General features: G+C 52.2%; 1 protein-coding gene across 1 annotated transcript in view; it reads left to right on the top strand.

Moving 5' to 3' along the window:
* ADAMTSL2 (ADAMTS like 2) overlaps positions 1–23967 on the top strand; it is a 78254-nt gene extending 54287 nt beyond the window's left edge. The window contains exons 11-19 of the mRNA XM_076074715.1: positions 1660–1891; positions 3680–3783; positions 4542–4668; positions 5153–5366; positions 6832–6987; positions 7174–7341; positions 7993–8169; positions 12054–12198; positions 13588–23967. Coding sequence (XP_075930830.1) covers positions 1660–1891; positions 3680–3783; positions 4542–4668; positions 5153–5366; positions 6832–6987; positions 7174–7341; positions 7993–8169; positions 12054–12198; positions 13588–13706 — 1442 coding nt within the window. The 3' untranslated portion in view covers positions 13707–23967. The remainder of the gene's footprint in view (positions 1–1659; positions 1892–3679; positions 3784–4541; positions 4669–5152; positions 5367–6831; positions 6988–7173; positions 7342–7992; positions 8170–12053; positions 12199–13587) is intronic.
* The last annotated feature ends 1370 nt before the right edge of the window (positions 23968–25337 follow it).

Below are 25337 nucleotides of genomic sequence, written 5' to 3' on the forward strand. Positions count from 1 at the left end.
TTGTCCCTGACATCCTTGGAGAGCTCTTTGGTCTTGGCCACGGTGGAGGGTTTGGAATCTGATTGATTGATTGCTTCTGTGGACAGGTGTCTTTTATACAGGTAACAAGCTGAGATTAGGAGCACTACCTTTAAGAGTGTGCTCCTAATCTCAGCTCGTTACCTGTATAAAAGACACCTGGGAGGCAGAAATCTTTCTGATTGAGAGGGGGTCAAATACTTGTTTCCCTCATTAAAATGCAAATCAATTTATAACATTTTTGACATGCGTTTTTACGGATTTTTCTGTTGTTATTCTGTCTCTCACTGTTCAAATAAACCTACCATTAAAATATAGACTGATCATTTCTTTGTCAGTGGGCAAACGTACAAAATCAGCAGGGGACCAAATACCTTTTTTCCCTCACTGTAGGTGCTCGCTCACAGCACTTGCCTCAGCAGTGTGTTCAGGCTATACAGGGGGTCTTTGTCTTGTTGTTATGGCATAGTGCGGAGTAGTGGGGAACGCAGGTGGTCCATCTGCCAGTCGTCTCACTCATTTAAACAATAACACCTGGACCTGTCCTGTGACCTCCTGCCAGTGAGCCTTCAACGCCTTTTGTGGCCTCAAAGCGTGGCCCAGCCTGGCAACAAGGCCCCTGGCGACTCCACCGCCACGGCGTGGTGCGAGCGGTGGGTTTGTGTACACGCCGGCGTCGTGCCGCTGTCCGGGCGCAGTGGGGAGCGCAGCTGCGCCCTGTGACCCGCCAAAGGTGGCCACGTACGGTGCAAAAGAAGTCCAACATACACGCACGCGAGCGGCTTCCCTTGGGCCGTGTGGGAGAGTCCGGCACACGCGTTGACGTCTCTGTCACAGCGGCTCGCCCCCAAAGAGGCAGCCTACTTCGTGGGGAGATCTTCAACGTGAGCCCGAAGCTCCCCTTCTGACGACCTCCCCCACCCCTGACCCACCTCCTTCAGACGTTGCGACGTTAAAACGAACCCCTGCCTTAATCCCCATTGAATCCCCGCAGCCAACCCGGTGCTTGCCGGTCGAGCGGACCATCAAGTGGCTCTCCGGCCTGACCAACGGGGATTGTCCCGGGGACAGCGATAATTAGCCAGTGGGTAGCGACCGGACGATTGAGTTGACGACGGATCGTCATCGATGTCCTTCACGTGCGTATGCTGAACTTCTTTTTCACCGTACGTATACAGCCGTGCTCATCTGTGTGGGTGGGCCAAACGGGCACAGCGTGGTGGTCTAGAGAAGTGGGCCCCATGCCTTTAAAAAAAAAAATGTTTATTTTACCAGGTACGACCCACTGAGCTATACAGCTCTTTTTTTCAGAAACGACATGGCCACAAATGCTCGCACAACGAAGTGGCTTATCATCACGTGGGAACTTATAGCAGCCAAAATACTCTCAACGCGTGAACGCTTATTTTAAATGTGAAGGGAAAAACCGGAGGACCCGGAGAAAATCCACACCACCAAGGGGAGAGAGAGGCACGCAAACTCCAAATATACAGCAGCAGCAGCAGCAGGCGTCAGGGTCAGGATCGAACCCACGATCTCCTGCATACCAGGCGAGGTGGTTAACATCTCGACACCGCTCGCAGGGCTCGCCCCAGCAGTGTGCGACACGGCTACGCGCGGCCCCTTTGTGTCTCCGTGCAGTGCGCAGGAGTCGGCCTCTCTCCTCGCTTGCCGCTGGGGGCCGCGGCTCGGAGCTGAGGAACGGGACGAGGGCGCTGGGCCTCGAGCGGGCGGACGGAGGAGGATGGGGCCCCAACGCCCTCACGCTGATGTCCTCCGCCAACGCCAACCGCAGCCTCGACAGAGCAGGAGGTCGCCCGTCACGACCCCAGCGGCCTTCCCAGCGGCCAGCCGAGGCCTCCGAGTCCGATGTGTGAGAAGTGATCTGACGCTCGCTCGCCCATTCACTCAGAATCAGAATCTTTATTTAGACTAGAGGAGGAATCCGATGAGCAATAAAGCTCTCTTTCACAGATGTCCAGAACGTTACAACAACAAACGAAGCAAAAAACACGATAGGAGGGCAAAGTATAGGAGAGGTAAACAAGTCACTTTAAAATATACAAATAATACGAAACTATGTTTTATCTTTCCACTCAGTCGCCTGTTTAGGAAATTCAGTCATGCCTTCACCTGTTTAGTCGTTCACTCGTTCCATCACCTGTTGAGTCATTGCATTCATTCACCCGTTTCGTCATTCACCAATTCATTAACTCACTCACCTGTTTAATTATTCACTCATTCATTCACTAACTCACCTGTTTAATCGTTCACTCATTTATTTCTCCGTTTACTCCGTTTAACTTTTCATTCACCTATACAATCATTCACAAACGCACTCACTTGTTTAATTATTCACTCATTCATTCACACGTTTGATCATTCACTCACCCATTCATTCCTTGACTAACTCACCCGTTTGACTGTTCACCAAGTTTACACCATGGGGAGACCAAAGCAGCCGGGCGTGGTGTTGACCATCCACCATTCCCCATCGTGTGCCGTGCCAGCCTTCACCGGTGCTACTCGCAAACAGCGCATGCCCCGACACTCTATGAAAAGGTGCACAGGGGACCTTTGTCTTTATACGCGTGTTTGTTGGTTGGTTTGAGAGACGTATCATGCACCGTGCGTAGCCAACCGTGGTAATCAGAGGTGCGGGGTAAGGACAACAAATCAAACACAAAAAACATTTCTGTATTGATTAGTTTGTCAATATAGACGATGATTTAAAAGTGGCACAGCTACAGTGGCTTCCTGACAGCGGAAGGGAAGAGCGTTCCGGGCGGCCGCAGAAGCGCATCTGAAAGCGCCGCGCGATGATGCGGTGACCACCGTCTTTGCTCGATGGCCGCAGCCAAAAGCTGCCAATGCCGCTGCTGCTGCCGCCGCTGCTGCTGCTGCTGCTGCGAGGATGAGCACCGGAGGAGTTTGCGTGATGATGGTTTATGCTGCTTGACGAGTAGCTCACAGATACTGGCTATGACTCTGCACGTAAGCCGGCGGCTCGATTGCGATGGTCTCGATAGTGCCACCATGCATCGCTGCCCAAATATTAAAAAGTGTCTCCTTACCAAGGCGGCCGGGCGTGGTGCTGGCCACCCACCAAACCCCTATCGTAGTGCCGTGCCGCCCTTCACAGCTGCCACTCGCAAACAGCGCTTGCCCCGACAGTCGATGGAAGGCTACACAGGAGGTAATATTTGTTGGTAATGTACAATGTAAATAACCCAACTAATAATGGACATCCACTGTAAGTATTTCTATGGCTACGTTACTCCCTCCCAACCCCCTCTGGTCTTCGCACCTGATTGGCTCACAGGTGACGACGTGACGTGCACCCCTCCATTTAAGACCAAAACAGGAGGAGGATTTATCCATAAGAACTGGCTGTGGCCTGATGATGCTGGTTGCAATGACATGCAGAACGTCACGGTACTTGCATTGCAAATGTTGTGGTGGGTTCACGCTCCAAAACGCAACCGTTGTTGTGAACTAGCAACCACGTGGCACGTTTTGTTTACATGACACAACCTTTACTTGATTGGCCGTGTCCGGTGGTGGCGGCGGGTTTAACGTAGCACACATTCACGCGGTCTAACCCACAACATAAACCCTCTGCTTTTGTTATCGTGGTGGGATCTTTGTCTTTGTGCGGCAGCAACGAGTACGAGCTGGGCGCGGTGGAGCACGACATCAGCCTGGCTGACATGTACCGCTGGAAAGTCTCGGCCTACGCTCCCTGCAGCTCCACGTGCACCACAGGTGACGCCCGGTGGCCCCGGGAGATCCTCGCCCACACTCTCTGTTCTCGAGGGTCCTGGCTAGTTTTGTTGCTGGCCGCGCTGCGTGCGGTCCCAATTGAGTAACTTGCGGTGTTATTGTTTGTCAGCATTGGGATGTTGTTTTTCACCATTGTATGTGGGGGGGGGGGGGGGGGGGGGGGGGTTATCTGTTAGCTGTGGGAGGAAGCCCAGAGCACCCGGAGGGAGCACACACAGAACGATGGGGAGATCGTACAAACTACGCGCAGAAAGAAGCCCAACTCCGGAATCGAACCCAGGCCCTTTCTTGTTGTGAGGCACAAACATTACCGTGGTGCCTCCGTGCAGCCTAATGCCTGAAGCGCTTGCTGGACATGCGGTTGAAATCCGGCAGGCCACCCTGGTCATTGCTGCGAGGGGATTGTCCGTAAGATACGCGTCATCCGCTTCACGGTGGAGGTTACAGATGTCGTCATGTCATAGAGAAGTCCATTGTGTGGCAGTGTCACGGGGAATCTTTGTGCGTATGCCTGTGGCCACCACCGGTGACGATTATCTGAACCGGTCCTGGGCCTCCCCTAGGTCGACTCAGCCTCAAAAAAGTACCCGGTAAGGTGTGTAAACATCGCCACTGGGGAGACAAAGGCGGTCGGGCGTGGTGCTGGCCACCCACCCCCTCGTGTGCCGTTCCGGCCTTCGTAGGCGCTCGCTAACAGCTACACGGGGGGATCTTTGTCTTGCGTGCGTGCGCTCCTTCAGGCATCTCGACGTCGTACGCCGTCTGCATCCGCTACGACGGTGCGGAGGTGGACGAGTCGTATTGTGACGCGGTCACGCGGCCCGAGCCCACGCGCGAGTTCTGTGCCGGACGTGAGTGTCAACCAAGGCAAGCAGAGCTCCCCCCTCTCCCTCCCTCCCCCCTCTCCCTCCTCCCTTCCCTCCTTCCTCCTCTCTCTCTCCGCCTTCCCTCCTCCCTCCCTCCTTCCTATCTCCCTCCTTCCTCCCTCCTCCTCACCTCTCCCTCCCTCCTCCTTCCCTCCTCTCTCTCCCCTCTCCCTCCCTCCCCCCCTCTCCCTCCCCCCTTCCCTCCTCCCTCCCTCCTCCCCTCCTCCCTCCCTCCTCTCTCTCTCCCCCCCCCTCTCCCTCCCTCCTCCCCTCCTTCCCTCCTCCCTCCCCCCTCTCCCTCCCTCCTCCTCCCCTCCCTCCCTCCTCTCTCCCCTCCCTCCTCCCTCCCCCCCCCTCCTCCCCTCCCCCCCCCCCCCACCCGCGCCACTTTGTTACCCTGCGCTCCACCTGCGATCGCTTCCTTCGCCAAGAGGTTCCCCCCCCGGCCCGCCGTCTGAAACCCCCTCCCCTCCCCTCCCCCGCAGGTGGGAGCACAGCCGCTGGAGCGAGTGCTCACGCTCGTGCGGCGAGGGAGTGCAGTTCCGCTCGGTGCGCTGCTGGCGTATGCTGGCCCCGGGCTTCGACAGCTCCGCTTACGAGGAGCTGTGCGAGGCGGCCGAGCTGCCGCGGCCGGCCGAGCGCAAGGCCTGCCGCTCCTCCAGCTGCGGCCCCCAGTGGGAGACGTCCGAGTGGTCCGAGGTACGGACGGCGCAGATGCACGGACGGCGGCGGCGGGGCCGCGGTCGCACGGCTGTCAACCCGTGTGCGGTTGTTCCCCGGATTCTTGTGCACGAGAATTGAGTTTTCAGGTCCACACGGCGTACAGCCGTTTCAATACGGGACGGATGTTTTTTTGTCCGTTTGTGATTCTCCATCGCGATGGGACTTTGTAGGATGAACGTTGAGATTTGTGAGGGGCACGTGGTGACCAATAAGGTCTCAATTGGTCTGTAATAAGGTCGGGCACTGATAAGGGGTTGACAGGTATGGGATCGAACCGCCGACCTCCTGTGCACCGGGCGAGGTAGTTAACATCTCACCGGCGCCAGCGGTAACTCTCTCGCCACTCGTTTTCCGAATTTTTCGCGCAGTTCGAATCCCCCAGGCCGCCCCGGTTATTGCCGCGCGGCGTCTCGAAAGTGAACGCCACGTCGCCGTTGGCTTGGCGGTAGCTTCGCTAGAGAAACGTCATTTAGAGAAACGTCATTTAGAGAAACGTCTTTTAGAGAAACGTCTTTTAGAGAAACGTCTTTTAGAGAAACGTCACGTCAAAAAGGACTCGGCCATTGTGTGCGCGTGCCAGCATCATGGTCCAAACTTGCCACGTCAAGGAAAAAGGACACAGCACAAACGTCACCCCCCCTCCCCCTGCCTGGGAGACGAACGGCAGCTTGTGGACCACGTGCTGTGCCACGCAGGGACAGCCGCCACTGCAGGGTGCTCCTTTCAAAAGACGTTGATATGAGATGCTATGTAATTCGCTTATCCTGTGTGTGCTGAGTGTACGATGTGTCCTGAGCGTGCGTGTGTACTGTGAGTGCCGCGTGTACTGTGAGTGCCCTGTGTACTGTGAGTGCCCTGTGTACTGTGAGTACCGTGTGTACTGTGCGTGCCACGTGTACTGTGAGTGCCCTGTGTACTGTGAGTACCGCGTGTACTGTGCGTGCCACGTGTACTGTACGTGCCCTGTGTACTGTGAGTGCCATGTGTACTGTGAGTGCCCTGTGTACTGTGAGTACCGTGTGTACTGTGCGTGCCGCGTGTACTACGTGTGCTGTACTGTGTGTACTGTGAGTGCCATGTGTACTGAGTACCGTGTGTACTGTGCGTGCCACGTGTACTGTGAGTGCCGCGTGTACTGAGCGTGCTGTACTACGTGTGCTGTACTGTGTGTACTGTGCGTGCCGCGTGTACTGTGAGTGCCCTGTGTACTGAGCGTGCTGTACTACGTGTGCTGTACTGTGTGTACTGAGCGTGCTGTACTACGTGTGCTGTACTGTGTGTACTGTGCGTGCTGTACTACGTGTGCTGTACTGTGTGTACTGAGCGTGCTGTACTACGTGTGCTGTACTGTGTGTACTGTGCGTGCTGTACTACGTGTGCTGTACTGCGTGTACTGTGCGTGCCGCGTGTCCTACTTGTGCTGTGCCGTGCGTGCGATCAGTGCTCGGCGCGCTGCGGTGACGAGGGGGAGATGCACCGGGAGGTTCGCTGCTCGGCGGACGAGCGGCTGTGCGACGCGGCGTCGCGCCCCGCGGCGGCGCGCGACTGCACGGGGACGCCGTGCGACCGCCGCTGGAGCACGTCCGAGTGGGCTCCGGTGAGCGCCGGCACGTCGAGCCGCCCCGCACAGCACCGCACCGCCGCTCCACGCCCGGTCGGCTACGTGGAAGGAGTAATCGACCCACGCACGTGCAAACTGAGCGCGGGGCGAGCGGGGGTCCGGTGTCGCGGCTGACCCTGCGCTCAACCCCCCTCCCACCCACCCTCGCCACGCGAGCCGCAGTGCTCGGGGCCGTGCGGGGAGGGCACCGTGCGCCGCTCCGTGACGTGCCGCAGCGCCGAAGGCGGCGTCCTCGGGGACTCGCAGTGCGACGCCGCCTCCAAGCCGCTCGCCGTCCACCCGTGCGGCACCAACTGTCCCCCCAGCTGGCTGGCGCAGGACTGGGAGGAGGTCGGTCCGCCCCCCCCACCCCCTCCTCCTCCTGTCTGTACGTCCGTCTGTCCGTCTGTATGTCCGTTCATCCATCAGCCGTCTGTCCGTCTGTATGTCCGTTCATCCATCAGCCATCTGTCCGTCTGTATGTCCGTTCATCCATCAGCCGTCTGTCCGTCTGTATGTCCGTTCATCCATCAGCCGTCTGTCCGCATGCCGATCGATCCGGCTCTTCCACAGCATCAGCACAATTATGAACCCGGCTGTTTGTCCGTCCGTCCTTGTGCGTGTCAATACATTTATCTGGCCCGTCTGTTCAGTTAGTTTATCCGTTCCTCCGTCCGGCTACCTGTCCTCGTAGCCTGCTCATGATGACCGTCCAAGCAACCACCCGTGTCTAAGCCGCGGTCACGCCAAATCTTCCCCCAGTCACCCTGTTTCTTTCATTAATGTAGGAAGGGGGGGGCGCTAATCAATGAAAGCTTTGTGCCAGTTTGTTGATTGCCCTCTGTGGGAGCCACACCCCTCAGGGTGCTCCTACTTGCTTCACCGACTCCCAAAACGACCCGCCATTTGAAGAACCACCGATGTTATAACCGTTACAGATTTCACCATCGTCGTCGTCGTTGTTTTCATCGTTACCGTCATTCTCGCCGTTGTCGCCGCCAGTGCAACGCGACGTGCGGGCGGGGCCGGAAGACGCGCCGCGTGATCTGTGCCGGCACCGTGAACTCGGCGCTGCGCGAGTTCCCGCCGCCCCAGTGCGAGGCGAGCACCCGGCCCCAGGAGGAGGCCTCCTGCTTCCAGCGGCCGTGCTCCAAGTGGTTCACTACTGCCTGGTCACAGGTCAGAGGCGCGCGAGTGAGCCAGCGAGCGAGCGAGCGTCCGGTCATCCCCGCAGCAGCGGCGGCGGCAGCGGCGGCAGCGGCGGCCTTTTGGCTACGCCGCCGAACAGAGACGGTCGCCGCATCGCGCGGCACTTTCAGACGCGCTTCTGCGGCCGTCTGGAACGCTCTTCCTTCCGATATGAGGGAACCGCTGGAGCTATGATGCACTCAGAAATCCTCTCTTATCAAGACGCTCATACATCGGGCTAAGACAGTGTCAGATGGTGAGAGTCTAGTGAGAGAGATTAAACACGTTAAAGACGCACTACGACAGAATGGCTACAATAATGCTCAAATTAACAGAGCACTGAATGCCAAATCACGATCGTAAAGCAATACTGCTGAAAGCGACCAGATTGTTAAAACAATAAAAATTCCATATATCTCAGGAGTAACTGACAAATTAGCCCGCGTTTTGCAAAAGCAAAACATTACAGTAAGATTTGGTACAGTACACAAAATTCAAAAACTAGTATCTTGCACTAAAGACGCATTACCTAAACTATCAACAGAAGGTGTATATCGGATTAATTGTTCATGTGGCAGCTACTACATTGGGCAGACGGGACGTAACATCAGTGTAAGACTAAAAGAACATCAGAGAAATATTAAATTATCTCAAACACAACTGCCGGCAGTGGCAGAACATGCTTGTCAACAAGGACACTCAATTGATTTTGACAATGTTGCAGTGGTGTGTAAAACTAATTATTACTGGCAAAGACTAATTAGAGAATCCATTGAAATTGAGAGGAACAAGAATAACTTTAATCGCTCTGACAGCTACCGGCTTAGTGTGGCCTGGAAGCGTATTATTAAATAATACACATTACATTTTGATTTAAAGAATTACTAATCTACAACTCATTACTAATCATGACCAATGACTGATTACTAATCGATTATATAATTACATTACCCCCCCCTCCGCCTCTAATCTCTGCACCTGATATGAGTTAAGTGATGACGTCACCCTGCTGCTCTATATAAAACCGGGAGCAAGCGAGGGCTTCACCATTCTGGCGAATTGCCCGATGATGCTGGAAGTACTTACCAGCGAAACGTCGTACTCAAACTGTAAATGTGGATTCACTCTTCAACACACCGGTGGGCTAAAGTAGTGAATTATTTGTCTTTTGTCAACGTGACACTTTTTTGCTGATTGGCCGTGTCGGGTGGTGGAGGGTTATGACACATTTATAAATAAACGCGATCTAACCCAAAAACCGTTATTATGAATGAAAACTAATTTCTTTAGAACTGCTTTTCGTGTTCAGTTTGTCGTCCTTCCTCTGCACGTTTGGCCATGTGCTGTGCGGAAGAAGTTCAAGGCGCTGTACAAACAGAGCGAGGGGACGTGCACTGCACCTCCAGTCGGGCTTTGTGTACCGCAGGGCCCACCGCTGCCCGGGTACACGGCGTGTGGCGTGCTTGGTGCGTTGTACAGGTTGCACGCTGTAGCGGGCGGTGTGATGCGTGGGATTATTTACACTGTAGACGTTTTGGTGGAGGCAAAGCTCAGACGTAACAGACTCTTGGAGCAAGTGCTCTTGCTGACCACCTACAAAGGACTGCATGGCACACCAGGGGGTAGGTGGTGAGCACCACACCCAGCCGCCTTTGTCTCCCCGGCGCTAATGTTTGCACACTGCACGGGTACTCATTTAAGGCTGAGCCCACCTAGTGGAGGCCCAAGACCCGTTCAAATATTCATCAGTGATGTTGGCCGTGAGCGGGAATTGAATTTGGGTCACTGGGTTCTTCGTGCAGTGTGCTAACCGCTGCACGGTGACACGCTGGGAGTGTGGCAGACAGTTGCAAGTGTGTGTGTGTGTGTTTGCGTGGCTTCCACGCTGCGTGGAAGCTACCTTGGCCTGTCGCTCCACGCAAAGCTCCAGGTCATCTAAGCCACAATTATTCCCTCCCTTCTCTTCGCTTGTGAAACGTGGACCCCTCTAAAGGAACATCTACCCCGGTTTGATACATTCAAAGGCTGGCCTGCCTACGATCCATCCTGGGTTTAACCAGGCTAGATTGTGTTAGCTCGCAGATTCTTGACAGATCTGGACACAATTCCATCGGTGAGGTCCATTGCCAGGCGAGGCCACATTGGCTGGATCACGTAGCCCGTATGCTCAGCCACTGCATGTCCATAGAGCACCTGTTTTGCTGGATAGAGGGGATTAAACGGGCACGACACAAGTTAGAGAAGAAATGGAGCTGATGCGGTACAGGAGGATGTGGACTGAGTAGATTTGCTGATGATGGGTACCAGCGGTGTCAAGATCGGCCTTTTTTGGAGGAGGCTCGTGAAGAATGCTCCTGGGCCGTTGGAGGCAGCCGCCGTCCAGCAACAGCGGAGCGCAGAGGGGCAACGCTCACAACAACGAGCGGAGCGCCGGGCGGGTAAAACGCAGCGAGTTCGCACACTGGGGGGCACAGGTGGCAGTCATCTCAGTCAACCCATGGCATCTGTGTCCTGACCGCCTGCCAGCGAGCCTTCGACACTTTTCCTGTTTTCAAGGCGCACCTAGCCTGGCACAAGCGCCGCGGCGATGTCACCGACACTTAATGCTGAATGGCGGCCATTGTCGTTGACGTGGACTGCGCCGTGCGGTTTTAGAGCGGCACCACGGTGGCTAGGAGATCTTGACTACCTCGTCTGGTACACAGGAGGTCTGTGTCTCTCTCTCATCATCATCACGGTGGCTAGGAGATGTTGACTACCTCGCCTGGTACACAGGAGGTCTGTGTCTCTCTCTCATCATCATCAGGGTGGCTAGGAGATGTTGACTACCTCGCCTGGTACACAGGAGGTCTGTGTCTCTCTCATCATTATCACGGTGGCTAGGAGATGTTGACTACCTCGCCTGGTACACAGGAGGTCTGTGTCTCTCTCTCATCATCATCAGGGTGGCTAGGAGATGTTGACTACCTCGCCTGGTACACAGGAGGTCTGTGTGTCTCTCTCATCATCATCACGGTGGCTAGGAGATGTTGACTACCTCGTCTGGTACACAGGAGGTCTGTGTCTCTCTCATCATTATCACGGTGGCTAGGAGATGTTAACTACCTCGCCTGGTCAACAGGAGGTCTGTGTCTCTCTCTCATCATCATCACGGTGGCTAGGAGATGTTAACTCCCTCGCCTGGTACACAGGAGGTCTGTGTCTCTCATCATCATCACGGTGGCTAGGATATGTTGACTACCTCGCCTGGTACACAGGAGGTCTGTGTCTCTCTCATCATCATCACGGTGGCTAGGAGATGTTAACTACCTCGCCTGGTGCACAGGAGGTCTTTGTCTCTCTCTCATCATCATCACGGTGGCTAGGAGATGTTGACTACCTCGCCTGGTACACAGGAGGTCTGTGTCTCTCTCTCATCATCATCACGATGGCTAGGAGATGTTGACTACCTCGCCTGGTACACAGGAAGTCTGTGTCTCTCTCTCATCATCATCACGGTGACGAGGAGATGTTGACTACCTCGCCTGGTATACAGGAGGTCATGGGTTCGATCCCGACCCTGACGCCTGCTGTGTATTTGGAGTTTGCGTATCTATCTCTCCCCCGTGGTCATGTGGATTTTTCTCCCGGGTTCTCCAGTGTTTTTTTTATCTTTACACATTTAGAATCAACATTCTGCGTTTAGAGCATTTGCCCGCCAGACATTTCCGCCGCGACGAAGCCCGCTTTTGCCGCGCCGTCGTTCGCGATGGCCGGGTTCGCTTTTGCAATGAAGGGGGCTGCCGCACAGCTCAGCGGGCCTTACCCGGCTACACGGATACACGCGTTACAATAGCGGTGATCGTTTATAGCGGCGGGTGTGCGTGTGTGTGCAGTGCAGCAAGACGTGTGGCACGGGCATCCGCGTGCGTGAGGCCAAGTGCTACCAGGGCGACGAGCTGGGCCAGGGCTGCGACGCGCTGAGCCGCCCCGGCACCAAGCAGAACTGTGAGCTGCAGGCCTGCCCCACCGAGGCCCCGGGTGAGCCCCGCTGCCCCTTCACCCCTCGGCCTTCCCCTCGATCGCCTCTGGTGTTTTTTTGTTCTCCCTGCCCCCCCCCCATCCGCCCCCCCACCCCCACCGCCTTCACAATAATGACGGCGACGACGGCGGTGATGTCGTCACGACGATGTCACCTCGTAAACGCGCCGTCGCATCGTATTATTGGCTCGCTCTCACGGAGAGAGAACGGCCGATCGGTAAGGTTTGTCACGTAAACAAAACACGCCACGTAGTTTACTACTTCGGCCAAACCGGCGTGTGTGTTGGAGAGTAAATCTACAACGTTTACAATGTGAGTACCCCGACGTGTCGCCAGTAATTACATCCAGCATCATCGGGCGATTTTTCCAGAACCATGGCAAGCTTCTAGCACATTGACGGCCACGAGAAGCGGTTGACACAACATTTGCGCGGTGATCCTCCAACCCTCCCCACCTCCAATGCGCTGCATCACAGGCCACGTGCAGGACCACCACCGCCTAGCGATGTGGATAACGTCTTCCAGCCTTTTCTTACAGAGGCCGCTCGGTCCGTGGGCCACACATTCGGCGTTTCCCAGCTGTTCCCGTTTTCCCACCCGACGAAAAGATTCTCACGACCGAACGTAGCGATTTGGACCCGCGTCGAGCGTCTTCGGAATTAGACGCGCGAAGTCAGGACGTTTGTTTGTTTTGACGTCGTTTTCGTCGTCATCGCCGCCTGTGCACGGTCACCGAGGAAGCACAGGCAGTGCTTGAAGGTCACAGCCACGCAGGGCGCCGCCGCTACCAACCATTGCTCAAGCTCTGCGGTCGTCTAAATATTAACCCTTTCCCATTTTCGAGACATCTGCAAGTCACAGGGAGGGGTGTCCCGTTCACCCCCCCCCCCAATCTCGAAAAGCGCAAGTTGCTCAGCGATAATATTATTTAGAGAGGCAGGCGTAGCGCCGTTGTTTTTAAAGACGTTGTTACTCACCGCAGAGAAGCGTAGCGACACGACCGCACTCTACGATAGCTGGCGCCAAACTGCGCCGCAAGCCCTCGTGGGAGCCTCGGCACGTCTTCAGGCCGATATAGTTATTCGACGTGTAGGTACGTCATCGGAACAGAATCAGAAGAAAAACTGATGACGTACAGGTACGTCCTTTCCCATCGGAATGGGAATTAATTAAAGGGTTTTCAACCAATGAATGAGTGTGTATGCGTGTGGGAGGAAGGTCATGCACGTGAGGGTTGCAGCATTATCCCACAGAGAAGGGGCAGATGACGAGTCCACACTTTTGCCGTGCCGCCTTTTTCCTAACGTAGTTTGCACGCCCACGACCGCGTAAAGAAAACGTAATTGCATATTGTCCTCACGACCGCGCGTGTGTGTATTTGCGGACAGACGACCGGTGTCAAGACAAGCCGACGGCGAACTGCGTTCTCGTGATCAAAGTGAAGCTGTGCGGCCACTGGTATTACCGAACGGCCTGCTGCCGGTCGTGCAAAAACAAGAACGTTTAAGCGCACGCAGTGCCCCGAGAGGCGCTGCGTAGACGCATCGTACTCGGTGCCACACCTCCTCCACCTCCTCCTCCACCTCCTCCACCTCCACCTCCCCCTCCCGTCAAAAGCAAACGGAATGGTTTGCCCCAAATGTTGTCTTCGCCACCATTCCAATATCGCGTGAGGCGTTCGTCGCGAAGGGAGGCGCCGCCGTCCCCGCCGTCGCTGCTGCTGCTGCTGCTGCCGCCGCTGTGATTGGCGCACACGCAGCCCGCAGCGGTGTCCAGTCGTGGAGGCGATGCTGCCCCAGTGGCAGGTGTCCCTCTACATCAGTCTGCCAGTAGGAGGCAGATGCTGCTATGTTGGTCGAGCCGAGGTCACCCCCGGTGGCAGCTGTCCCTCTACATCAGTCTGCCAGTAGGAGGCAGATGCTGCTATGTGTAATCCCAATTTAGCAATTTGCTGGTACATTTTCAAATTTGTCACATTTTCTGAGCACGTCGCGGGCACGCAATGTGCTACTCTTTTCGAAGAGCGTAACGGGATCTTAAACGTCCACTGAAGCGCAACCGGCGGCACAAATATTACGGTTAATGCGCCTGCATTGTTAACCAGGGCGGCCTGCCAGAGTCGAACCGCATATCTCTGCAACAAGCTGTAAAGGCGGCACCACTGAGCCATTTCACCACCCAATGTCCTGTGCATAGTCTCTGCAGATCACGTGATAACACACGTGCATGCGCTACGTGATGTACATGTATTTACGCTCTGCAGTAGCTACAGAATCATCGATAGTGGGATTGATACAACATTGAACCCCATAGGTGAATGAGTACATTGGTGGTGCTAATATAATTGTGGTCTTTCGACTTGAGTGGTGAATTCCACATTACTCTAGCAAGGGCCGGTATTTCAGAGGTAACAAACCACTCGTGGCTAACCAACGATAGTACAAATACCGCGCATTTACCACTTGCACGAATAGCCACAGAGCGGTTGTGGTGAGCACAACACCTCAGCGACCGGCATTCGATTCCCGGCCACGGCTAACATCAGTGGCGAGCAATTTTAAAACTGGTCCTGGGTCAACCCCTTCAAACAACGCGCATTGACCAGCGTGGGGAAGTATGGTCAAACAACTCCCATGGCCGTTACAGGCATGGGGGTGAGGCCTGCATCCGGCAGTGGATCGACTAAGGGCCGGACATTATATTGATTGTTTTGTACAGATAATTACACACACACACGCGGTGATGATGGTGATGGCTCCAGTTTCTGCCCTGCAACAGAGAAGGTGGATCTTAATGGGCATTCTCTTGGATAAATATTATTATAGCACGTTGACATATATTCTGCTAAACACATCATTTAAAAACCATCGTTTGATATTCTACATATGAACGTGATTTATTTACGTCAAAATTAGTCGTTGGCCATGCTATACGTACATTTGAAAAATGTAAACTGGTTGATGTGAGAATTACGCATAGCCTCACACAGACCTGAGTTTGTGATTTCATTGCGTTCTCAAGAGTAGCGAATTGATGTCTCAGCCCACTCACCAGTCACATAGAGACTCATAGACTCGCATAGAGACTCATAGACTCGCATAGAGACTCATAGCCTCACATAGAGATCCATAGACTCACATAGAGACCCATAGACTCACGTAGAGACCCATAGCCTCACATAGAGACACATAGCCTCACATAGAGACCCATAGGCTCACATAGAGACCCATTGATTCAAATAGAGACCCATAAACTCGAATACAGACCCATAGACTTACATGGAGACCCATAGCCTAACATAGACCTGACTTTGCGATTAAACCGAGTTCTCGAGCGTAGCGAGTTGATGCGAAGGGATTTGCAGCGTGTGGAAAGGTCGCGGCTGGTGCTTTTAGAACGCTGTCACGTGAAGACAAGAGTCACCTCGTGAAACGTGTTCACGGGATTCTCGGGGCAGAACTGTGTCACGGTGAAACCGTTATCTTTTTCCGGTGGCGTTTTCACGAAATCACGAGGCCCCAACGACGCCGTTGCTCGTCACATTGCTCGGCCAACGCCATCAAATTTTAGCGTGATGTCTGGGCTCGAATGACAACTGATGGGCGGTGCTTGTCTCCCGCCCAAGGCCCCTGTGTCCGTGGGTGACCATTCCACATTTCTACGAGGCTACGATTAGGACAGCCGCTGCCAGCTTCTCCACAAAGTGATGCGCGGGTTTTTATCGACCCGTTTGAAAAATATTGACATCGGTCGTCCTATGCAAAGGGTCGATTTCTGCCGCGGGAATGAGGACTTTCCACCACGGGGTTAAGGCTGATCATTGGATACGAACGTTGTTCCTCATCTGAGCAAGGAACTTTGGCTTTTGAATTCTGAAACCTACACTAACATTTCAGGATGAATATTTGGAGGGGAGAAAGCGACGAGGTGATAAAGACACGTTGCAAAATTGTGACTTCCCGCTGCCGTTGAAAAGGGTTCAGGGCATTGTATTGCTTCAAATTTGTGTTTCTGTCAGAGTTGCATAATCGACACTTGCTAACTTTTTCAGTGAATAACAAAAAAATTGGGAAAGTTTTTTTTACAAAAATACACAAGTGGATTTGAGGAGACATTTCGACATTGGACAACTTTTGATATCGAGGCGTCTCCGTGCCGCGTGCACCAAAGAGATCGGCGCCTTTTGAGTTTGCGGGCGAGATGCCGGGAGAAGGCAGTGGAAAAACCAGGACCTGTCGGCCTGCGATCTGCATGGCCGAACAAGAGTCGTGAAAATAATGTGGTAGTCCCATGTCCATACCTGTCAACCCCTTATCAGTGCCCTACCTTATTACAGACCAACTCAGACCTTACTGGTCACGCCGTGCCCTTATAAATCTCGACGTTCATCCTGCAAAGTCCCATCACCAGCGAGAAACACATATAGACTATATTATTTTTGCCCGTATTGAGACGGCTGCACGCCGTATGGACCGAGAAACTCAATCTCCCTGCACAAGAATACGGGTGGGTAAACCGTGATGGCTTGACAGGTATGCATGGTTTATTTTGTCGCACCAAGCTGTCTATATCGGATGCATGTGCACGTCAAATCACGAAGGAAGGCGCTGCTGTGCTTTCACAGACGCAGTCTGCAGCAGTTTCACAATTGGGTGGGTGTCGGGGCAAGGCAATGCTCCTGCTGCTGCTGCGTGTAAATTCTTTTCAGAATTCGGCGAATTTGGACAATGACGCCGGTGCGCCGGTGGCCTCCGATTTGTGTTGTTGAACGACGCCACGGAGCCAACAGCGTGCCCCGTGAAGCAGGAAGCGGCGTGACGGGAAGGTGTTCACGTCGCTGGGGCCGTGACACCCTAAACAAAACACGAGTATAGAATTATTTTCCGATTTAAAGCTTTCGTAACTGCAAGGATTCATCTTCTTTGGTTCTTTCGGTAAAGTCACGTAGAATGAGAATAAAATAATAAATTGATCAAATAAAATAACACAATTATATTCTCACGACGTTTCGGCCACAACACAAGCGGCCTTCATCAGGTGAAGGGACGAGACTGTCTGGTAGGACAGCGCTGGAGTGAAAAAGCCACGCTCAGATCACGACCTTTAAGCCTGAGTCTCGTCCCTTCACCTGATGAAGGCCGCTTGTGTTGTGGCCGAAACGTCGTGAGAATATTATTGTGTTATTTTATTTTATCAATTTATTATTCTATTCTCATTCTACGTGACTTTACCGAAAGAACTATAGAATTATTTTCCTTTCTGTGCACATCGATGGAAGAACGAAAAAAAAAGTTCCCTTTTTTTCTCCCTCTCTCCCTCTCGCTGAAGCCCTTGGGAAGTTGGAAGGTATCGTCCGGAGCAAGCATCGTCGTGCTCGTTTATGCTCGACAGCAGGTGCTGTGAAACTGAATAATGATGCACTGTAGGCAGATGTGTGCTGCATTGGTCGACCCTACGGGAGTGCCCACAATTCCAGGTGCAATAACCGAAGCCCCCCCTCCCCGCTTATCCACTGCTCTCAGATAATGGTTTACATTGGGGGGGGGGGGTTAAACAGCGGCGCCATTCGTGCAAAGTGCCAGATCAGAGTGTTTTGTCGCGCCGAGGGCTGCGCCATGAATCCACAGGCGAGCGGCAAACAATTGCCCGAGCTCTGCCGTCCTACATTGGGATATTTGGCCAGCCTCCATTCACGAGCGTTTTGAAAGATGCCTCGGTTTCCGTGACCAGTGGGTGAGCAGGCCAATATCGATGGCAGTGCTGGGTCCACGTGGCATGACCACAGGCTCAGAGTCCTCTAACGTCCCTGTGGTTTCAGAAAGTGCCCCCCCCCCCCCAGCAGCTCACGGGAAAAAATCGTAAATGTTGTCACCGATTCAAAATGGTCCAGTTTCATACTCAGCTCATGGGTGGGGCTACCGGAGTAGTGGGAGGGGCTACCTGACTCGTGGGAGGGGCTACCTGGGTAGTGGGAAGGGGCTACCAAAGTAGTGGGAGTGGTTACCGAAGTCGTGGGAGGGGCGACCTGGGTAGTGGGAGCGGCTATCGGCGGAGTCGGAGGGGCTACCCGGGTCGTATAAAGAGCTACCCGAGTAGAGGGCGGAGCTTCACGAGTAGAGGGCGGAGCTTCACGAGTAGTGGGTGGGGTTAGCATCGTGGTTGTGGGGGCATCATAGGCGAGGGAGTGAGTGGGGGTGAACGTGAGAGAGACCATTCGCCCTGTGGGAGGAGATGGTGCTTGAGTGGCCAGAAATATTGTAACTTTAGATCGCTACCCAGCAGAATTGTGCCTCCATCAATCAGTACATCACTGGAGCACAGTAGGCAAGGAGGAGAGAGCATGGGTCACGTGTGGCTCTGCCCCGCTAAAACAACGGTCGTGAAAATGTCAAGGGATACACAAACAGGATTTCCTTCACCAAGTAAAATTACGTATCCGTCCATCAGCCTTACGGGGCCTCCCGAACCGATATTTCTCAGCAGAATTTGCTTGCGCGGGCATTCAACGAGCTCATGCCATGCTGACTGATGAGAATAAGAAAGTCGATCCAGTCGAGGGTTTAGGCTGCTTCAACAAAACGTGGGTAGAAGAGAAATGCCCCATGGAGACTGAAATGTGCCTTGATTCATTGAGGTGGTGACACAGACCTTTGCGTAAGTACTTTGCATGAGAAATCGCTCGGAATCCACCACACCGACACGTAACTAAATGCTGTAACGCCCCCCCCCCCTCCCCAGCCTTGTAACAAACTTTTCTTTGTAAATGAAAAAAAGGTGACTTGCACGCACTCCTCCACACTGCGGTGCCAATATTCTCAATTGAATCAAATATTTGTAAGATGGGAGGGGGGTAGGTGGGTTTTGGGGGGACAAAAGGGTACAAACAAAACTCCCAGGCCTCGCACAAGAGAGGGCCTCGCGAGAGCCCCAGGTGTGGTTGCGTCGTGAATTAATCAATGAGAGGGCCTTGGATGGGCACTGCACAGGCGTTGCTTGACCTCTGCTGTGCTGAACGCCTGGCTTCTGTGAATTGTGGGATTCCTTAGGATAGATCAATTTAAGTTAATGGCAGAATAGTGAATTTCAATGTATATTACATTATGAGCCATTAACAGTGTTGTAAGTTGTAACAAATATATAAATATATTTACGTGTTTGTTTTCCTTTCGTGCGTTCTTTTACCACAACGCAGTCAACGTAGGGCGTGCAATTAATTCAATGCAACAATGGTGACGGTTCAAAAGAAATGTGTTCATCTTATATCTCTCAGTGACGTTCGTCCAATTGCATTAATGAATCCGATGCCACGTGTTATAGCTGGGGAAAATATCTCACTGCTATGCGCATTGGTGCAGCATGGAAGCTAATAACGCAGCAGCAATTTCAACGCGGTTACCCCCGTCGAGAACCACAACTCGACAGCAGCCGTGAACTATTGCACACACAATATTGGTGCTATAAGTGGCAACAATACATGGCAACGTATTGCTCCATACAAACTTGATTTTAATTTACAACTTGAATCTGATATCTTGAAATTCAACACTTTGCTTATAAGGGACAACCCAAAACATGTATGTGTTTCTGTGACGGGGAAAAGCTAATGACGTTCGATATCACGGTATCCTGCTTGTGGTTTGAATGGAGGACGATCTGCGACGGTTTCGAGACAGAGCCGTTTACAAAGTGTTCAGGCGGGTTCCAGATCGCTTGTGAAATCGTGCAACGTAAATCATCGCCTCTGCAGCTGCTTTGTCCACATCTTGAGCGAGTAGTTGCGCAAAAACAGGGTGTGGCTGGGCGTGGCTAATGTGTCTGGCCAGGACCCTTGGGAACATCGCCTTTACCCTCTCCTGGTGACCTTCATCCCCCCCCCCCACTCCACCCATCGGGATTATAAGAGCCAATCATAGTTAGCAAATGTGCCCCACGGTGATGAAAAGCGCCGCTGCAAATCGCTTGACAGATCGATGCTTGAAAGGAGTCTCTACTGTGAGCAGCACCAGCTTGTGCAACTGCGTGCAACCGGTTGCGGGGGCATCCACATGCAAGCGAATCGGTTGCCTGCGCCTTATTTGCGCAGCTGATTTTTTTTGCTCAGTTGCGGACCCGGCTTTCACAGAGATCCACATTGCACTACCCACCGTGACGTTTTGTTCCGTCGCTCAAGACGTTCTACTTGAAGGTGCATGAAAAGCAGAGACGCTTTGAACGTTTTTGGATTTCGTTAAGCACCAACTTTGTAAATGTGTTCAAAACACTGCGGTGTCATTGTTTTGGTGGTGCCTCCGATATTTCCCACGGTAAAATATTGTTTTTTTTTTACCGCGGTGATATCACGAACTAAAATGTAGCGATACCCACAAATCCAGCGATTGCATTCCTCAACAGTAAATTTGTTCTCACCGACAACACTTAGTTCGGCCAGGTGACCTAGGCACGTCTCTGCAACACATTGTGTCATTGTATTTGGGTTGTCCTTTTAACTAATCAATGCGCCGGCATGCATTGGGGTTGTGGGCAACTGCATTCTTCAATACAAACCGTGTCCTCGTTTCAATAAATTGCCTCGCGTCCGCAACTGGTGCAGTTTAAACAAGCGGCTTGCGGCAAGCGAGCAACCGGTATAAATGTCGCTGACAATTTGCCGTATGGCCTTGACAGGCCTGCAATGGTTGTGACTTACGGTCCAATCGGAATTCAAGCCATAGCATGAATGCTTGGGTGAACACGCAAATATTTAATTTCACGTTCACCGATTCAAACACATTTCCCGATTTATAGGTTAGATTTGTTAACTGCTGGTGCTGACGATGTTTTTTTTTCTGTCGATGGAACTGTCTTGACAAATGTACAGACCAATCAGATTTTTTTTCACACACAGTGGAAACATGCTTACAAGCTGTAAACTTGAACTAGAAACTGCATACTTTTAAGAACTGTGTCACGTGTGAATTTTTAAAATGTGTTGAAGCTATGCGAGCCCACTCTGGGTTGCCGGATGGAAATGTCATGCACAAAACAAGATTTCTGTTTTTCCGAACACCTCTTTTTTCCACTGCACAACCGATCCGTGCCGGGGCGGTGCCGAGCCAGTGCCGAGCCAGCCCGGTGCGGCTTCAGGGGGAGCGCCCCGGTTGTTTTTCCACCGCAGAACCCGAGCTGCGCGGCTGACATCGCAAGTTCGTTGAGCCTGACGTCGGCATCAACACGTTCATGTGTATCGACTCTGGTGCAGCGTAAAGATGAAAATGATTATAACCCCAAGGCCGTGGACCTGTCTGGCCGACAGCCTCATTCCGGTGTCTTGTGAGGCGAGAGTTTCACACCGTGAGGGTTCCACGCCCGCTCGGCTCGGCTGTGCCAGTGGAAGAAGGGGGTCATTTCGCATTTCTGCGCCGTTTAAAAAAAAAGTGCCATCAGCAGTGCAATACAATCCATCGCAACCGGTTTAAACAGAAAGCTAAACGGGTTGGCACTTGAACGATGCCTGGATCACAAAACTGGGCCGAAATGTAGCCTGTACCCATGTCGTTTGAAAACCCTGATTCTGACTGTTGACGAAAATTCCCAAAGCGAAGGCTCCAGCATCCTGTGCAGTTCGATCTGAATGTTGGCATCTATTCGCGTGCAAAACAAACAAAAAACCACATCGCTCAAAGTCAACATATCAGAGGCGGCGGACACAACTTGGCAACGGAGGTAGGCGCAGCCACGCGTCGTCCCCGGCGTGGCCTTGCGGGTTGGGCCGCTTCAGCTCGTCACGTGAGCCACGTGCTGAGCAGTGCTCAGCACGTGACTCAGCCCACCAGGTTACACTTGGAGGATGTGTCATGAGGTTTTTATTTTTTATTTGTTACGCTTCCCGATGGATAATGTTTGTGCAATGTGGATACCATGTTTGTGTAGAGTATACCATTTTTTTTTATTACAAAATGTTACGGGGAAAAAAATATTTGTGCTGTATCAAGAGATTTAGATGAAAAATATTAAAATATACCAACTCGGTTGCCTATGCTAACAATCATATGTAAGGTTTATGACAGTATTTGCTGATGTCATAGCATCTGTTCCAATGTAGTTTTAAATCAAAAGGAAATGTCTTATATTCACCAAGGGCTGTTTATTGTAGCCAAGAACACAGCAACACGTGCAGAGTAAAGTCCGGAGTGAGCCCCGATTTGCTGCATCAGATTCCCTATAACCTCATCCTCAGCCTTCTTGAACCTTCCTAACTGATCCTGTCCCCTGAGCCAATTATACCCTGCATCTGCAAACGGGTTAAACTAAACTATAAACTATTGTTATTTGACCAGTTAAGACCCACTGAGCTGCGTAGCTCTTTGTCAGAAGCGACCTGACCACGAATAACAGCGAAATTAAGTGGTTTATCATGCAGAAATGTATAGCGGCCAAATGCTCTAAATGCGTGACGTTGATTTTAAATGTGGTAGTAAAAACCGGAGGACCCAGATACAAATCCTCGCGAGAGAGTGGGAGACACGCAAACTCCAAATATACAGCAGCAGCAGCAGCAGGCGTCTAGCGTCAGGGTCGACATTGAACGCACGACCTCCTGCTTACCAGGCGAGGTAGTCAACATCTCGCCACTATGGCTCTCTCAACAAATAAAATGTAACAGGGGCTGAATAGTGATCAAGGAAGCTTGAGTGGAGGTGCATGCTGGGAATTATACCGAGACAGGAAGAGGAACGATACATGGGTTCGATAGCACACACACACGCGCGTATTCGAGACATCAAATTGGCTGTGGAGAATTGTACATTGACGAGGGCAGGACACATCGCTCAGAAGGAACGATGGACAGTGGTCAACAAAATGATGGAATGGCAGCCAAAGGAGGGAGAACACATGTGCCACTGCTGTATGGATTGTCGCATTGCGTGACCGTGAAAGATAGTGACGAGTTTGGGGAGGCCTTAACCCAGCAACGGATTCATCAGAACTGATTATAAAGGGTTATTGATAATCCGGATATGGTGGCACACGACAGAACCAGGTCTCCAGAGGCAAAGGGGTGGTGGATCACATAGAGATTTGTGAAACTCACTTTTCTACCAGGTAGCCATAAGACAAAAAGTGGGGTTCATGAACCTATTTGAGTTGATCTTTTGAGTGTGGCTAGCCCGAGTGCGTGGATATCACTCTGCACGAAGCGGAAGGCAGGATCTCAGTAATCTCCCTCGTCGCCACTTCAAGTCACGCGAGCCCTTTTTTTCGGACCCGTATGCGTAACCTTCAGCAGTGCACATTTAACCCGAATGATGCTTGGAAAGCCGGATGGAGTTCACAGGAAGTCGCAAACACAACTCGTGGCAGACCCGACGATGCAGAAGATCCCTGGCTTCGATTTTCCATTAAGCTCATGGGCCACAACCCTCAACCGCATTCATTGCACAAACCATGGCAGCGGCATCAGATGCAGATACTCGACGACGACGATGGTGGTGGTGATGGTGGTGATGGTGGTGGTGATGGTGGTGATGGTGGTGCACAAAATATGAAACTCTCCGGCTGGGTGTGCGGATACATTGGTCACCCAGAACAGACAATGGAACGTATAACACCGACTCAATGCCCGATTCACAAATAGAAAGGAGTCATCCTCACAGCGATACTCCGCTACTTCCCGACATAATTATCTGACTGAACCTCCTCAATGTAAAATTGTCTACCGGCTGATTTGCTCTTAAAATTAGCTCTTAGTTCTGTGTGGTTTTACTTGGGAAATAAACTTATGATTATAATCATTGTTGCTCTCAAGCAAGTCGATGATGAAAGCAGAGATCTATGATTTGCACTGAGACCCATAGACTCACGCTGAGATCCATACATTCACACTGAGACCCATAGATTTGCACAGAAATATATAGATTCAGATACAGAACCACAGAGACCCATAGACCCAGAGATCACAGCGATACACTCCGCTATTCCTGACACAATTCTCTGGCTTCAACCACCTGGATGTAACATTATAGTTGCTGCTCAACATCAACATCGGCTCTATGAAGAGAGCAAACACTTCCTATAAAGGAAAAACCGTGCCAATTGTCCCAACCCAAATGTCTCTACCGCTAAGTAGTCTTTAGAGTGATTTATCCTTCGATGTTTTATATGTTGTGAGTAACATTTATCTGGTATTAGGGGCTGGCGGTGGGGGGGGGGATGCACTTACTCGTTTAAAGTCATGGGTCATTTCAAAAGACGCGGCTTCTCTACCAGTGCGAGCTCGCGGGTAACGCGATGGAACTCGCTGGCTCACCTGCTCCCTTTGGAGTATCGTGCAAAACAACTGCACCCCCGTCCAAAAAAAAAAATCGAATTCTTACAAACTCGAGAAAGTTTCTCAGGCTTACATTCATCTTGCTTTCATTTGGACACGAACCGCTTTGGGATGTTTTTTTGTTGCCACGTTCCTATTTCAAGGAGCGTCTTGTGTGTAGCGACCACGCACACTATGTCAGGTTCCAACATCGTTCCAATTGGACTTTTCCATCTCGCTCGACTCTGCCCAAGCAACTTCTGCTCAGCCCGACAGAGGAGGCTGCCACGGGCGTCTTGTGTGGGCTCCGTTTGGACACTGAATGTCTAAACCGAGTCCGAATTTGCTTGTGTTGAACCAATACAAACAGTCTTGATTTGAAGCTTTCGTGACTGCAGGAATCCATACTCTCTGGTTCTTTCGTTAAAGTCACGTAGATAGAAAAAATAATAAAAAGAAAACACGACGTTTCGGTCGCAACACAAGGGTCCGTCTTCAGGTCAGAAAATGATCTGCTGTTGTGGCTTTATATAGGCACGGGAGGAGTTTTGTCGAGTCGTGGCTGTAGGAGTTCACGGGAGCTCGAATTAGTAATCGGACAACAAGACACACGGGTGGATGAGTGAAAATCACAGCAGTTAAAACTTGGCGCGGTTTATCACATCCTTCCGATGATTACTCAATCTGAATCCATCTTCTCGATTAAAGTTTTGTCTGTGTTTGTATATCTGGATGGCTTCATGAACAAATCTCTAATGGTGGCCCGGGGGTTTGCAGAGCAGCTTGGTCTCGGAGAAAGCAATGTCACGTGTTGTCAATGTCACGTGTGCCCACAGCGTTGAAACAATGATC

The sequence above is a fragment of the Petromyzon marinus genome, chromosome 50, assembly GCF_048934315.1.
Source record: "Petromyzon marinus isolate PM22_M1 ecotype Great Lakes invasive population chromosome 50, UKy_Petmar_22M1.pri1.0, whole genome shotgun sequence".
Classification (NCBI taxonomy): Eukaryota; Metazoa; Chordata; class Hyperoartia; order Petromyzontiformes; family Petromyzontidae; genus Petromyzon; species Petromyzon marinus.